Raw genomic sequence first — 15,594 nt, forward strand, 5'->3', positions numbered from 1 at the left:
TTTATCTTCTAGGCTTATTCTTTTACCCCGATTAGTTGAGAGTACAGGAGGGTACAGTTACTTTCTCAAAAGGAAAGTTCCTAAGAAATGTGTCACTCTTCTGTTTTTGAAGATTTACAAGTACAATTTGGTAAAGATCTATAATGACTATTACAGAAATTTTAACTTATAGAAAATTACCGCGGAGCAGGAGAGAATGCTGATTTTGGAGACTCCTGTTTCTCCTCTTCAAAGAATTCAGAAGCCAAAATATTTGAGGTTGAAGACAACGCGTCAGCTATACTTTCTGCTTCATTGTCTGAATGTTTACGAGCTACTCCAACAACAACTTTCACTTTTTTCGGAGAAAGATCATCTACAGGTGGTGCCATCCGACCTAAAATCCAGAAGACATCAAAATAAACCAATTACTGTTAACTGCAATTTTTATAATAACCCATTTTCATGTTCTAAAATTATTCAGTTTCTATGATTCAATTGTTAAGTAACCATATATTTCCTGGGGTAATTTCTAACTAACATCATTTCTCGTAATGAGTTATAGTACAACTATATTTAAGAATCAACAGAAAATTTGCCAGTGTTCTTCCCACCTCTAGACCTCTTCTACATAGAGAAACCTAAGCTTATCTGAATCACAATTCATAATCTATTATATGGGGTTTTACCTATAATATATTTAATTTCCCTTTCAAATCACTTTATAAATATTATCTTCTAAATGTAAAAACATATTATAAGTAAATATGGAATAGATAATATAATTCCTCTCTTAGTGAAGTGAAAAATTAGGAAAAGAGGATGTGTTAAACAACTCAGACAAGCTGACATGAAAATATTACAACTAGAACCTAAAATAGGTTTCTTGATTTCTTGACAATTTTTTTTAACTAAACTACACCAAATTCCAATAGCCTTGAGAAGTAACTTGAAGAACTGAGTAAACGAATCTGTATTTGACTTGGGGATATACACATAGCAGCAGTTCATGATTATATGCAAATAATACAGAGCTTTTAAACATGAAAAACATTGATAAAGTTTAGAAAATAATGTCAGTTTTATACTACAGCATCAAGAAGGAAAAATCACTCAAACTTTCTGAAAAATAGTCAAGTCTAATAGTATTTAACAAATGTTCTTGTGTGCTACCATTAATTTATATGTTTGTATGTGTGTATTTATGTGTGTGCATTTTGTTATATATAAATAACTAGAACTAAAATTTCATAAAAATTGTAGTTGCCCTCTAACTGCAATTCACAGTAACATTTTCTATTCTGTTTTTGTTTCAAAATGCTGGTCACTACTTATTCAACAGATTTCACTATTACTACTGAGTCACAGTCTGAAATTTGAAAAGCAATGGCTACAAAATACTTTAAAATGTGATCTCTAAAGATTTCCAACCAAATCACGTGCCTCTTTCCTCTTCTTGAATTCAAGTTCATGCCATTTCCAGTATCTAGAATGGTCTTCCCCGCTCTCTTTGCAGATACGTGTCTCAATTTTCATATCACAGCTCAAATGTCAATTCCTCAGCCAAACCCCTCCTAACAATCCAGTCTATGCTAGGTCTTCTGGATAAATATACTTCTAACAATTGTGTTTCTATAACTTAAATAATCACCTACCTGTCTTTACCATTAATCTACAGTTTCTCTTAAAGCCTAGACATCAGACATTTTCACTACTACATTCCCTGTACCCAGCAAAATGCCTGACAAGTAAAAAAGCTCAATAAATATTTACCGAATGCATAACCAAGATAAGATATTACAGAAAGGTAATTTCTGAGTAAAAGACCCAACATAACTTTGAAGGAGAAGAACAAAGTCTAAGGACTGATCCAACCCAATTTTAAGATTCACTATGATGCTAAAGCAATCAAGATAGCTGTGGTATTGGCAAAAGAAAAACAAATAGATTAATGAAACAAAATAGAGAGCCCACAAATAGACTCACATGAATATAGTTACCTGATCTTTGAAAATGGAACAGAGGCAATACAATGGCACAAAGAGAGTCTTTTCAACTAATTCTGCCGGGGATACAGGATCAAGATGGCCAACTAGACACAGGAAACATGTACTAGGAGAGGAACCTGGAAAGGACCCTGAATAGTAAGTAGATTCTACTATTTTGAACATATCATCTAGGAGAGAACAGTAAGATTCACCAGGGAAGTGACAGAAAGCATTAAAAGTCGACAAGGAAAAGGTTCAGTGAAACTTGCCCAGCCAGGGACAGGCTAACAGCTGGGAGCAGCTCCTAGATGTGGGGAGCCTCACTACTTATTCAACAGATAATTGAATAATTGAATCTCTACCCAGCATCTTGCCCATATTTGACTGGAAGAGACCCAACCCGTTCTAGCCACAGGCCCAGGTTGCCAGTTTGGGAGTTTAAAGCTAGGCAGCACCCAGCATTCAGGCTGTGATAAAGCTGATGCTGCTGCAACCCCACTTAGCTGAGGAGGGACAGGAAAGCCCAAGCTTCCCTACACATACTTTGGACAATTCCCACTGCCATGCCATAAGATGAGACTGAAAAGGGAGTAGATAGCATTCCCCCGTTTTCTGCCCTATGCTGCTTTCCTGAAAGGGGCCCTGCCCTCTTTTGCTGCAAGCCCACACCCAGTGCCATTTTGAGAATTCAATACTGGGCCATGCCCAGCCCTTAGGCTGGGTTCAAGGTGATGTGACTGCAGCTGTCACCTGGCCAGGGAAGGACAGGAGAGATCAAGCTCCCCTAAGCACACTTATGACAATACCCATTGCCCTGTAACAGGTAGCTGTGGTACTGGGGACTAGCCTGCCAAATCCATTGCAGCTACCAGTAACACTAAAACAGACCACTTAGGGCCATCATAGTGGATGGCTCCACTACTGCTACTGCCTATACTACTGACTATAAAGTGACCGAACTTACTAAACCTTCCACATCACACTAGCTGCTCAGGGGTCTGAGAACCCACCCATACACCTGGCCTTCTGCACCACTACTAACTTCTGAGCAAGCCACCTGAAGGCCCATGAATTGGCCCTCCAGGACACACTAACACTGCTGCCAGTGTAAGATATTCTGGGGCCTGAAATCAGGTATACTCAGCCCATTCCTTACATCACTGGGGCACAAAGACTGGCTTGGCTATCATTCAGATCCCCAGCTAAACATCAGCACAGCCTCAACTAGTAACTGTTCCCTAAGCCAACAAGGAAATTACAGATACCACTGACCCTGTGTAAGGACTAAGAAATCATACAAAGACCAAACTACTGGAGGCACCCAAAATCAAGGCCAAAGTGTCATACTCAACCAACAGCACATATATACCTTCAGGAAAAAATTCTCCCCTTCAAAAGCAATTTCAAAAAAAATCACAAAAAGCAACTGCTACATCGCATGTGCAATATCAATGGAAACATGAAAAAACATGGAAATATGACACCACCAAAGGACCACAACTGTCCAGCAATGGATCTCAATAGAAAGAATTCCTCATAATACCAGATAAAGAATTTCAAATATTGATTCTAAAGAAGCTCAATGAGATGGAAGAAAAATCTGAAAACTAATACAAAGAAATCAGAAAATCAATTTAGCATATAAATGAGAAATTTACCAAGGAAATAGATACCATAAAAAGAAAACCAAACAGAAGTTCCTGAATTGAAAATTAATTGAAGGAAATATAAAAGATATTCGAAAGCTTTGAGAATAGACTAGACCAAGATGAAGAAATAATCTCAGAACCTGAAGACAGGTCTTTTGAAATAATCCAGTCAGATTAAAAAAATGAAAAAATTTTACCTTCAAGACGTCTGGGACTATAAAGTGACCAAACTTACAAATTATCAGTATTCCTGAGGACGAAGAGAGATGGAAAAGTTTAGAAAACCTATTTAAGAAAATAATTGATGTAAACTTCCCAGAACTATCAATAGAGTTAAACATTCAGAGACAGGAGGCCAAATGATCCTCAAATACAACACAAAAAGGACTTCACTATGGCATATCAGAATAACTAAAGGCGAAGTAAAACAGAGAATTTTAAAATTAGCAAGAGAAAAGTGTCTAAGCACCTATAAAGGAAACACCATCAGACTAATAGCAGACCTCTAAGCAGAAACCTTATAGACCAAAAAGAGAATGGGATTGTATTTTTCAAAGTGCTGAAAGGAAAAAAAAAATGCCAGCCAAATATTTTATATACTGTCAGACTAAGATTCATAAATGAAGAAGAAATAAAGTCTTTCACAGACAAATAAATGTTCAAAAAATTCATTACCACTAGATCAGCCTTACAGGAAATATGCACATGAGTATAAAATATGGAAACAAAAGGTCAATATGCACCATCATGAAAACACACAAATACATAAAACTCACAGGTCTTATAAAAAAAATCAAACATTAGAAGAAAAAGGAATTAAATGGCAACATGATAGAAGTTCTGCAAACCACAAAGATATAAAAAAAAGAAATAAGAATTTATAAAACAACTAAAAAATCAACTACCAATATGATAAGAACAAAGAACATATCAATGTTATAATAACTTTCAATGTAAATGCTCCACTTAAAGATGTAGATTGACCAAATGGATAAAAATACATGACCCAACCATATGCTGCTTACCAAAGATTCACCTTATCCATAAAAACATATAGAGATTAAAAGTAAAGGAGCAGAAAAGATGTGCCATGCAAACAGAAACAAAAACCAAACAGGAGTGGCTATACTTATATCAGATAAAAGAGACTTTAAATCAAAAACAGTAAAAAATAAATAAATAAATAAATAAGGTCATTATATAATAAATAAAGGGATTAATTCAGCAAGAGGATATAACAATTTTAAATATATATGCAACCAACGTTGGAAAACCAAGATTCACAAAACAAATACTACGAGACCTAAAGAAGAGACAGGCAGCAACACAATAACATTGGAGGATGTGAATACCCCACTCACAGCACAAGACAGATCAATACAGAAAATCAACAAAGAAACATTGGACTTAAATTGGACTTTAGACCAAATGGACTTAACAGACATTTACAGAACATTCCACTCAACGATTACAGAATATACATTCTTTTCACCATCACATGGAACACTCTCCAAGAGAAACCATATTTTAGGCCACAAAATAAGTCTTAACAAGTTTTTATTAATAAAAATCAAAATTATATCAAGTGTCATCTCAGTCCATAGCAGAATAAAGCCAGAAGAGGAACTTTAGAACCTATACAAAAACATGGATATTAAACAACATGCTCCTGAACAACTACTGGGTCAGTTTAAACATAAAGATAAAAATTAAAAAAATTTTTTAAATGAATGAAAATAAAAGCACAACATACCAAAAAACCTATAGGATATAGCAAAACCAGTGCTAAGAGAGAAGTTCATAGCATTAAATGCCTACATCAAAAAAGTAGAAAGATCACAAATTAACAACCTATCATACTTCAAGGAAGATGAAAAACAAGAACAAATCAAACCCAGAATTAGCAGAAGAAAAGAAATAACAAAAGATCAGAGCAGAACTAAATGAATTAGAAACCAAAAAAATCAATCCACAGGATCAATTAAACAAAATTGGGTTCTTTGAAAAGATTAACAAAATTGATAAACCACTAGCTAAACTAACCAAGAAGAGAGAATATCCAAATAAACACAATAAGAAATGAAAAAAGAGACATTCCAACTGATACCACAGAAATACATATCACCGAAGACTATTATTAACTACACACTCACAAACTTGAAAACCTAGAGGAAATGGATGAAGTTCTGAAAACATACAGCCTCCCACTATTGTACCAGGAAGAATTAGAACTCCTAAATAAACCAATAATGGGTAGAGAGATTTAATAGTAATTTAAAAATCTCCCAACAAAAAAGAGCTGAGGACCAGATGGATTCACATCTGATTTCTACCAGACATACAAAAAAAGAACTGCTGCCAATCCTACTGAAACTGGTTCAAAATATCAAGGAGGGAATCCTCCCGAACTCATTCTGGGAAGCTATTAACATCCTGATATCAAAGCCAGGAAAGAATGCAATGAAAAAAGAAAACTAAAGACTAATTTCTCTGATGAACACAAAAGCAAAATTCCTCAACACAATACTAGCAAACTGAATTCAACAGCACATCAAAAGATAACACATCAAGATCAAGTGGATTTTATCCCTGGGATGCAAAGGTAGTTCAGCATATGCAAGTAAATAAATGTGATTCACTATATAAAAGAATTAAAAACAAAAACTATGTGACTGTCTCAAGAGATGCAAAAAAGTATTCAATAAAATCCAGCACCTCTTCATGATAAAAATTCTCAACAAACTAGGCATAGAAGGAACATACCTCAAAATTGTAAAAGCCATATATGACAAACCCAGAGCCAACATCATGCTATATGAGGAAAAGTTGAAAGCATTCCTCCTAAGAATTGAAATAAGACAAGGATGCCCACTTTCACCACTTCTATTCAACATGGTACTGAGAGTCTTAGAGCAATCAGGCAAGAGAAAGAAATAAAAGACATCCAGATCAAGAGAGTAAACATACAACCTACAGAATGGCCAAAAATATTCCCAAACCATGTGTCCAAAAAATGACTAACATATAAAATCTACAAGGAACTCAGCAAGAAAAAAACAACCAACCCCCTTTAAAAGTAGATAAAAGACATGAATAGGCATTTTTCAAAAGAAGATATACAAATGGCCAATAAATATTTAAAAATGCTCAAATTCAGTAATCATCAAGGAAATGCCAAATTAGAACAGTCATTATTAAAAAGTCTAAAAAGAATAGATGTTCAAGAGTGAGGCCCCATCTCTACTAAAAAAATAGAAAGAAATTAGCTGGACAACTAAAAATATAGAGAAAAAATTAGCCGGGCATGGTGGCACATGCCTGTAGTCCCAACTACTCAGGAGGCTGAAGCAGGAGGATTGCTTGAGCCCAAGAGTTTGAGGTTGCTGTGAACTAGGCTGATGCCACTCTACTCTAGCCTGGGCAACAGAGTGAGACTCTGACTCAAAAAAAAAAGAATAGATGTTGGTGCAGATGCAGTGAATAGCAAACACTTAGACGCTGCTGATGAGAATGTAAATTAGTACAATCTCTATGGAAATCAGTATGGAGATTTCTCAAAGAACTAAGAGCAGATCTACCATTCGATTCTGCTATCCCACTACTGGGTATCTACCCAGAGGAAAAGAAATCATTATTATCAAAAAGATACCTGCAGAGATATGCAATCAACCTAAGTGCCCATCTACAGAGGAGTGGATAAAGAAAGTGTGGCACATATATACCATGGAGTACTTACTCAGCAATAAGAATGAAATAATATCTTTTACAGCAACTTGGATGGAATTGGAGGCCATTTTCCTAAGTGAAGTAATCCAGGAACAGAAAAATAAATGCAGTATGTTCTTACTTATAAGTGGGAGCTAAACAATGGCTACACAAGGGAACTGTAAAAGGGGGAGGGTGATATAGGGTGAGGTATGAAAAATTACCTATGGAGTACAATGCACACTACTTGGGTGATGGGTACACCAAAAGCCCAGACTCCACCACTATACAATATATATATATGTAATGGAATTCAACTTGTACCTCCTAAATTTATTAAAATAAAATAATTTTTTTAAAAAAGCTTCTAGAACAATTAAACAGTCACATGCAAAAAATAAAAAACAAAAAGAATCTTGACACAAATCTTTTACTCTTCCTTCATAAAAATTAACTCAAAATGGATTAGAGACCTAAACGTAAAACACAAAAGAAGGTAACATAAGAGAGAACCTAGATGACCTATGGACAAAAAAAAAACCAAAGGCATGATACATGAAAGAAAGAACTAATATGCTGGACTCGATTAAATTTACTTTGCGAAAGACAATGTCAAGAGAATGAGAATACAAGCCATGGACTGAGAAAATGTATTTGCCAAAGACATATCTGATAAATGGCTACTATCCAAAATGTAAAAAGAACTATGTTCAACAATAAAAAAACAAACAACCTAATTAAAAAATGGGATAAAGACCTGAAAAGGCATCTCACCAAAGAAGATACACAGATGGCATATAAGCTGTGTATCTTAAGAGATGTTCCAAGCATGCTATCAGGAAACTAAAAAGCAAAATAAGAATGATATACCAGTATAGATCTATTAGAATGGCCAAAATCCAGAACCTGACAACACCAAATGCTAACAGAATGTAGAGCAACAGAAACTCTCATTTAATCCTAGTGGAAATGCGAAATGGTATAGCCACTTTGGAAGACAGTTTGGCAGTTTCTTATAAACATAATATATGATCCAACAATTGTGCTCTTTGGTATTTATCCAAGGAATTGAAAACTTATATCCACACAAAATCCCATGTACAGTTTATAGCAGTGTTATTCATAAATGCCCAAACTTGGAAGTAATCAAGATGTCCTTCAGTAAAGGAATGGATAAATAAACTAAACAGCCGGGCGTGGTGGCTCACGCCTGTAATCCTAGCACTCTGGGAGGCCGAGGCGGGAGGATTGCTCAAGCTCAGGAGTTCGAAACCACCCTGAGCAAGAGTGAGACCCCGTCTCTACTATAAATAGAAAGAAATTAATTGGCTAAGTAATATATATATAGAAAAAATTAGCCGAGCATGGTGGCGCATGCCTATAGTCCCAGCTACTCGGGAGGCTGAGGCAGGAGGATTGCTTGAGCCAGGAGTTTGAGGTTGCTGTGAGCTAGGCTGATGCCACGGCACTCACTCTAGCCTGGGCAATCAAGCGAGACTCTGTCTCAAAAAAAAAAAAAAAAAAAAATTAAAGAAAATAAAATAAACATCCAGACAATGAAATATTACTCAATGCTACAGAGAAATGAGCTATCAAGCCATGAAAAGATATGGTGGAAGCCTAAATGCATATTACTAAGTGAAAGAAGCCAATTTGAAAATGCTACATACTAACATATGATTCTACCTATATGCTATTCTGGAAAAGGCAAAGCTATGGAGACACTAAAAAGATTAGTGTTTGCCTGGGGTTGGTAGGGGAGGTGGGGCAGGGATTAACAGAACACAGGATTTTTAGGGTAGTGAAAATACTTTGCACAATACCATAATGCTGGATTCACATTACACATTTGTCCAAACCCACAGAATATACAATACCAGGAGTCAACCTAATGTAAAATATGGACTTTGAGTGATTATGACATGTGGCAGGTTCATCAATTGTAACAACTGTACCTGCTCTAGTGGGGGATACGGATAACGGTGGAAGCTAAACACATGTCAGGGGCAGGAGGTATAAGAGAAATCTCTATACCTTCCTCTCAATTTTGCTATGAACCCAAAACTGCTCTAAAAAATAAAAAGTCTTCCTGTAGTCCTAGCTCTCTGGGAGGCCGAGGCGGGCGGATTGCTCGAGTTCAGGAGTTCGAAACCAGCCTGAGCAAGAGTGAGACCCCGTCTCTACTATAAATGGAAAGAAATTAATTGGCCAACTAAAAATATATACAAAAAATTAGCCAGGCATGGTGGCGCATGCCTGTAGTCCCAGCTACTCGGGAGGCTGAGGCAGGAGGATCGCTTGAGCCCAGGAGTTTGAGGTTGCTGTGAGCTAGGCTGACGCCACGGCACTCACTCTAGCCTGGGCAACAAAGCAAGACTCTGTCTCAAAAAAAAATAATAATAAAATAAAATAAAAAAATAAATAAAAAGTCTTATCAAAAATTAATTTCAATTTCTGATTTTTTAATGTTTTATATATAAAATATGAATGCTATTTTACTCCTTCACTTTAGTAAATGACAATACCATCACAACTGCCTACAATTTCTGATGTTCATTCTAATAATTAAATTCTTGTTGACCCTGGCAAAAGTTTTTAAGCTCAGATCATATATAGTAAAACTAACTCTAGACAGTACACTATACTACAGTATCAAACGATATCTCAACCCAGAAAACCAGTCACACACAAATGTGCTACTGCTAAAAAGGACTAGGTTGATGCTTCAGTGTCGACACTTGGAAAACAAAACCTACTTAAATTACAAATACTAGTATACAAGTATCTCCCTTTCACAATGAATATAAAATTTTAGAAAGAACAATTTTCAATTACCTATGCAAATTTTGCAGTTAAGATCAAAAAGATGCTGTCTGTGTTGGCCAGTGGTATCTTTAGACGTGGAGTCAATCTCCTCTTTTTGTTTTTCAGATCCTTCCAGCTTTTCCAATGACTTATTGGCAGTTGGTTCCTAACATAAATGAGAGTAAAAATTAGTTTTAGCAAATAAAATTTGGTCTCAATTATAAAAATAAATTTATATTTCACATTGATTGTTTACGAAATTAAACTGTTCCATTCATAGGGTTTTTTTTACTATATTTAAAAAAAAATGGTAGCTATTAATTATGATTCAGAGCAAAAACTCAAGACATTCCTCATTCTTCAAGGCTTCTAACAAAACTTCAAATCATTTCCTCACTGATATTTGAGAAAAAGAAACACCAGCATCAAATAACAGTCTGCCTAAGAAGCATCTACAGATTTCCAAACCTACTAAGAAACTGACCAAGTCAAAGCACTCCAGGAATGTATATTGTAACAAGTGCTTAGCAGGTACCTCTAATATCGTGCAGTCTGCCCACTAAGTGAATCAATACTCTAAGTACTCTCAAAAAACCATTAAACCAATATGATAGGCAACTTTAAAACAGATACATGTTTAATCTTTCTACTTTGAAAACATTAGGCAAATAAACCTTTTCTGAATCTATGTTTTAAGCTATAAAACATGACATATCTATCTTTACCTGAATCTCCATAGCTGCTTCTTGTTCTTTCATTGGGGCATCACTCTCAATTTCTATTTCACCTTTATGAGTTATTTTTGTGATTGGTCGTCTTTCCACTTCTCTCTGCTCTTTCTCAATCATCTCTATGGTCTACCAGAAAATATATTAACATAAATATTAAATGTAAAATATGAATTTCCAAATGTATACTTTAAATAATAGGAGCTTACCTAAAACTAAACGAATCATCACAGATGACTTTTAATCTTTAGGTAGTCTCTCATACAACAAACTTACATTGAGTGCTTATATATGCCAGACTATTTTAAAATGCTGGGGTTATAGGAATAGGCTTAGACCCCATACCTCAGCCATGAGGAGTTCACATATACATTATATAACAGAAGGCAATTTAAGTGCAATGTAATTTGTGAAGTGGTGAAACTTGATATATACATTTGAAATCTGTTTGCACTTTTTAGCAGCTGCCACAGGGAAATAAGAAATATCTTGCTCTTAAATTCCCAATTTGATGTACTACCACTCCCTAAAACAGCAGTTTATTCACAGCAAAAATAATCTGGCAGTCCTCTATTAGTTATCTCCTAACTTGAGCCTGCTTAGGGACACTGATAATTCAGTTGAACAAGCTCAATAACAAAACAAAAAACTTAATTAAACAAGTATAGCAAGAAGTAGTATAAAGTTAGCTGGGAGTGGAATGGGATAAGGAGGGTAAGATGGGTCTGCGCACTTATTTTGCCTTTGTTAAGTGCAAATCATCCATTAAAGAAAGAAATTAGGTATGTGGCCTAAAGAAAGAACAAGCTGGTCTCTGATGCAGATGATACTTGAAGCCACAGTTCCAAAGCAGAAGAGGCATGTGTATATTTGTGATAAGAAGAGGGAAAGAAGAGGAAGTGATATTATTTTCAAAATAAAAGAGGAGGAGAAATTACACAGGGTGAAGGTGAAAAATGTGTTTGAGTATGACATATCAAATCAAGGCCTCTTGAGCTTCACACTAGATCTGGCACAGATCTACATGAAGGTTTAGTGCCTAAGACACAAGTAAGTATTATGGACAAAAGAATCATGTAAATCATACAGAGTTAATATGAACTATAAGAAACTAACATTTTCTAGAATAGGGGGCTAATATTCCTAGGCCACTGTAATAAAAATATTGGACAACATGGCTATCTTACTGTCACAATAGTTCTAAGTCACACAGTCACTTAATCTTTAAAGGTATTTCAAGTTCACCATCTCCAACTGACAACTGTGACTGAACAGAATTGTTCAGTTTTAAAAATGCAATATGGTGCATACACTATATATTACATAATATTCAAGTTAGGTGTGAGACAGTACCACATAATTAAACATACAGTATTTTCGACAAATACAAACATTCATACATGGCAATGCAGATCATGTTTTATCAATAAAGTAAATATGGAAAAAATTCTTATTTTTCAGAGCTTTTGGCACTTGAAACTGAATAATAAGGGGTTGTTATACAAATTTTTTTGACTTAAATTCATCTGGCTCTAAAAATTACCTATATTCATAATACCTTCAAACTGTACTTTTAAAAAAGTACAGATGTTTCATTAAGGAAAGATGTACCTATTTTCCCATCCTTTTCATTTACAAAATATAATAAACACAAGGTAATTCTGTAACCTGATAACTGGAGGAAATGAGAAAAAAAACTGGAGAGATCAGGAAAAACAACAGAATTTAAGAATAGAGGATGGACAGCAAGTAACTAGAAGCAGTGCATAACAGAACATCTGTGTTACTCTGCAATCTGTGTTGAATTAGCTCTGTATAATTTTTCCCATGGCTGAAAAATATAGGTTTTGATAGTCAAACACGTATTTACAGATAATCTTACATGTCTGTTTTCTCTTCGTCTCCAAGCAGCTAACTCTTTAGAAGCTAGTTCTTCTGGACTCATTTTTATAAGATGATCAGGGGTTACTTCTCCTTTCAGTACTTTTTTAAATAATATCTGGAAGGATGTAAAAATAGGAAGTAGAGACACATATTTAAAAAACAAAACCTACTGTACAGAAACTTGCAATAAAGATAAAATTTTTGAAGCCTGATTTACAAATATTTAGTGATTTATATATTACCTACTACACAAAGAATAAATGACTGCTTTGTATTCTAGGACTTTATCTAAAAGCAGTAAAATACACATTTCATATAAAAATCAACACATAATGGAGAAGCATACACAGTGGAACCAATTCAATACCTATCCAAAAGTTGTATTAAGTCTACACAGGAATGCAATCTAACTATCATAATAACCAATCTACAGTATAGCAAAGTACTGCATAAGAGAGCTTTACTCAATGTAATGTCCTCCATATTTTTAAGATTTTATGTATTTAAATCCTGACAGGCTGGACTCCAGAGCAAAGAATCAATTGTAAGAAAGAAACCTAAAGAATATAAGTCTTTAATTAATTACTGAAGTAATGCTTCTAGATTATACGATTCAAGAAGTATTTGATCCCCCTGGACCATGATGGCCGATTGTACAATGTACATTTTTCTTAAGTAGCTGTTAGCATACTTCAAAAAAATACCTCAAATCACATACTGTAGCAAATATCCTTATGCAAATGCTTATCTTATATGAAAACCCTGCAGGCAAAGAAGTTGCACCTAATTATATTTTGTTACCTAGAATCACCTGTAGCAAAAACTTCTGGTAAACCTAGGTAAATGCCACATGAAAGAGACCAACCATGTTCTTAAACTTTTAAAATGCTCACTGGCATGACTTTTGCTTACTGTACTAATTAAAGGCCTACTTTTGGTGCTGACACTGACACACACACGCACATACACACATTCATCCTCTCTCTCTCTCTCTCTCGCTCTCTCCCCCACACACACACTTACTCACAGCTTTTAGATTTCTTCTAAGTTCCAAACAAGAAATCCCAAGAAAAGATTAGGGGTTCAATTAATACTTATCCCACTGCTAAAAGATATTTGGAACCAAAGTTACATGTAGTTCAGTAAAAATGTTTTAGATAGTTTTTATCTAAATGGGCCAGGCGCAGTGGCTCACGCCTATAATCCTAGCACTCTGGGAGGCTGAGGCAGGAAGATTGCTCAAGGTCAGGAGTTCGAAACCAGCCTGAGCGAGACCCCATCTCTACTATAAATAGAAAGAAATTAATTGGCCAACTAATACATATATAGAAAAAATTAGCCGGGCATAGTGGCGCATGCCTGTAGTCCCAGCTACTCGGAAGGCTGAGGCAAAAGGATTGCTTGAGCCCAGGAGTTTGAGGTTGCTGTGAGCTAGGGTCGACATGGCACTCACTCTAGCCTGGGCAACAAAGTGAGACTCTGTCTCAAAAAAATAAAAAATAAAATAAAAATAAAAAGTTTTTTCACATGTCCCAAAAGTTGAAGATAAAAAAGTAAAAGAAAAAAATTATTAAAAAGAAAAATAAATAAATAAATAAATAAAAAGTTTTTATCTAAATGTAATTTATTTTCTTAAGGAATGCAGCTCTATTTTCAGATTTAAATATAAAGTAATAATACAGTGTTATGAATATTAGCTTAACAGAGTTTTTAAAGAATATATATAAATGGATTTTTAAATAAACTGAATTATTCTAAATAATTCTAAATAAACTAAAAACAGTAAAGAAAAAAATTCACATAAATCAAGTGGACACATGTTTAGCATTCCAACAAGACTAATTGGATAACATTACTCATTACTATACATAATTCATCACTCAGTTCAATAGCAAAAAGATTTTATTGCAATTACATGTTCTAAACTTAGAAGAAATCCGACAATCTCACTGCAATTAATAATAAATTATAGATCTATTATATTACAATGTTAAATACCTATATATTCAGTAAGGTTGGAAGAATATCCATAGACATTAACAAAACATACTTACATTGTTTTTAGGATCTTTCAGATTGAACATCAAACTTCTATATTTGTTCTTATATTTAGCATCTGTGTCCCGAAAAAAAGAGAAAAGCTCTTTTTCAATTTTTGTAGCAACTTTTGCCGCCTTTTCTTCTGGTACCTTCAAATTTGAATCTGTAAGTCTTAAAAGTAGAACAATTCAATTATTTTTCAAACATATGAAGCCTAAATTATTCAATCTTCTAGATTAATAATATATGTTACCTTTTCATAAGAATGTCTTTGAGAGAATGTCTGACACTTTGTCTGATCTGATCTGCAGAAGGCTTGGAAGTAGAAGCAACAGGAGGATACACATTAGGCACTCCTTTTTCAACTTTTTTCTTCTTTATCTCTTGCTTCTCATGAGTACCTAATGTAAATAAATATCAAAACTCATAAATTGTTTTTAAAAAATTTCTTTTTAATGCACAATATAAGTTTATAAACAAAACTGACTGATTAAAAGTCACTATTACATGTAAGATCGGAACCCACATTCCATATTGAAATATTCATGACACTAAAATTCTAATTAAAATGAATAGTGACTAAAAAGTGGCCCTAAAGCTATAAAATGTATATGCCCTTTTTCCAATTTAGATAATGGTTTTTAAAGCTAGTTACTTTTCACATACATACATTCATTAACTTTTAAAAACCTATTTAGAAAATTCGATCTGAATGTATTAGATGAGAAGATATTTTAATGACCTACAAATACCATAAAATTGATGAATTTCTGTTTTTAATAGTTCTTAATATTATTAATATGAATGTTAATCTTT

The 15,594-nt window shown here is 34.4% G+C and overlaps 1 protein-coding gene across 7 annotated transcripts in view; it reads right to left on the reverse strand.

Moving 5' to 3' along the window:
• PHF3 (PHD finger protein 3) overlaps positions 1-15,594 on the reverse strand; it is a 91,248-nt gene that overhangs the window by 8,762 nt on the left and 66,892 nt on the right. For all 7 annotated transcript variants that reach the window (XM_012773868.3, XM_076003246.1, XM_012773866.2 and 4 more), the window contains 6 exons: positions 15,032-15,179; positions 14,793-14,949; positions 12,737-12,853; positions 10,852-10,983; positions 10,157-10,292; positions 181-376 (listed from right to left, as the gene is read on the reverse strand). In XM_012773868.3, the coding sequence (XP_012629322.2) occupies positions 181-376; positions 10,157-10,292; positions 10,852-10,983; positions 12,737-12,853; positions 14,793-14,949; positions 15,032-15,179 (886 nt within the window). The remainder of the gene's footprint in view (positions 1-180; positions 377-10,156; positions 10,293-10,851; positions 10,984-12,736; positions 12,854-14,792; positions 14,950-15,031; positions 15,180-15,594) is intronic.

Source organism: Microcebus murinus, chromosome 5, assembly GCF_040939455.1.
Source record: "Microcebus murinus isolate Inina chromosome 5, M.murinus_Inina_mat1.0, whole genome shotgun sequence".
In the NCBI taxonomy this organism is placed as follows: domain Eukaryota; kingdom Metazoa; phylum Chordata; class Mammalia; order Primates; family Cheirogaleidae; genus Microcebus; species Microcebus murinus.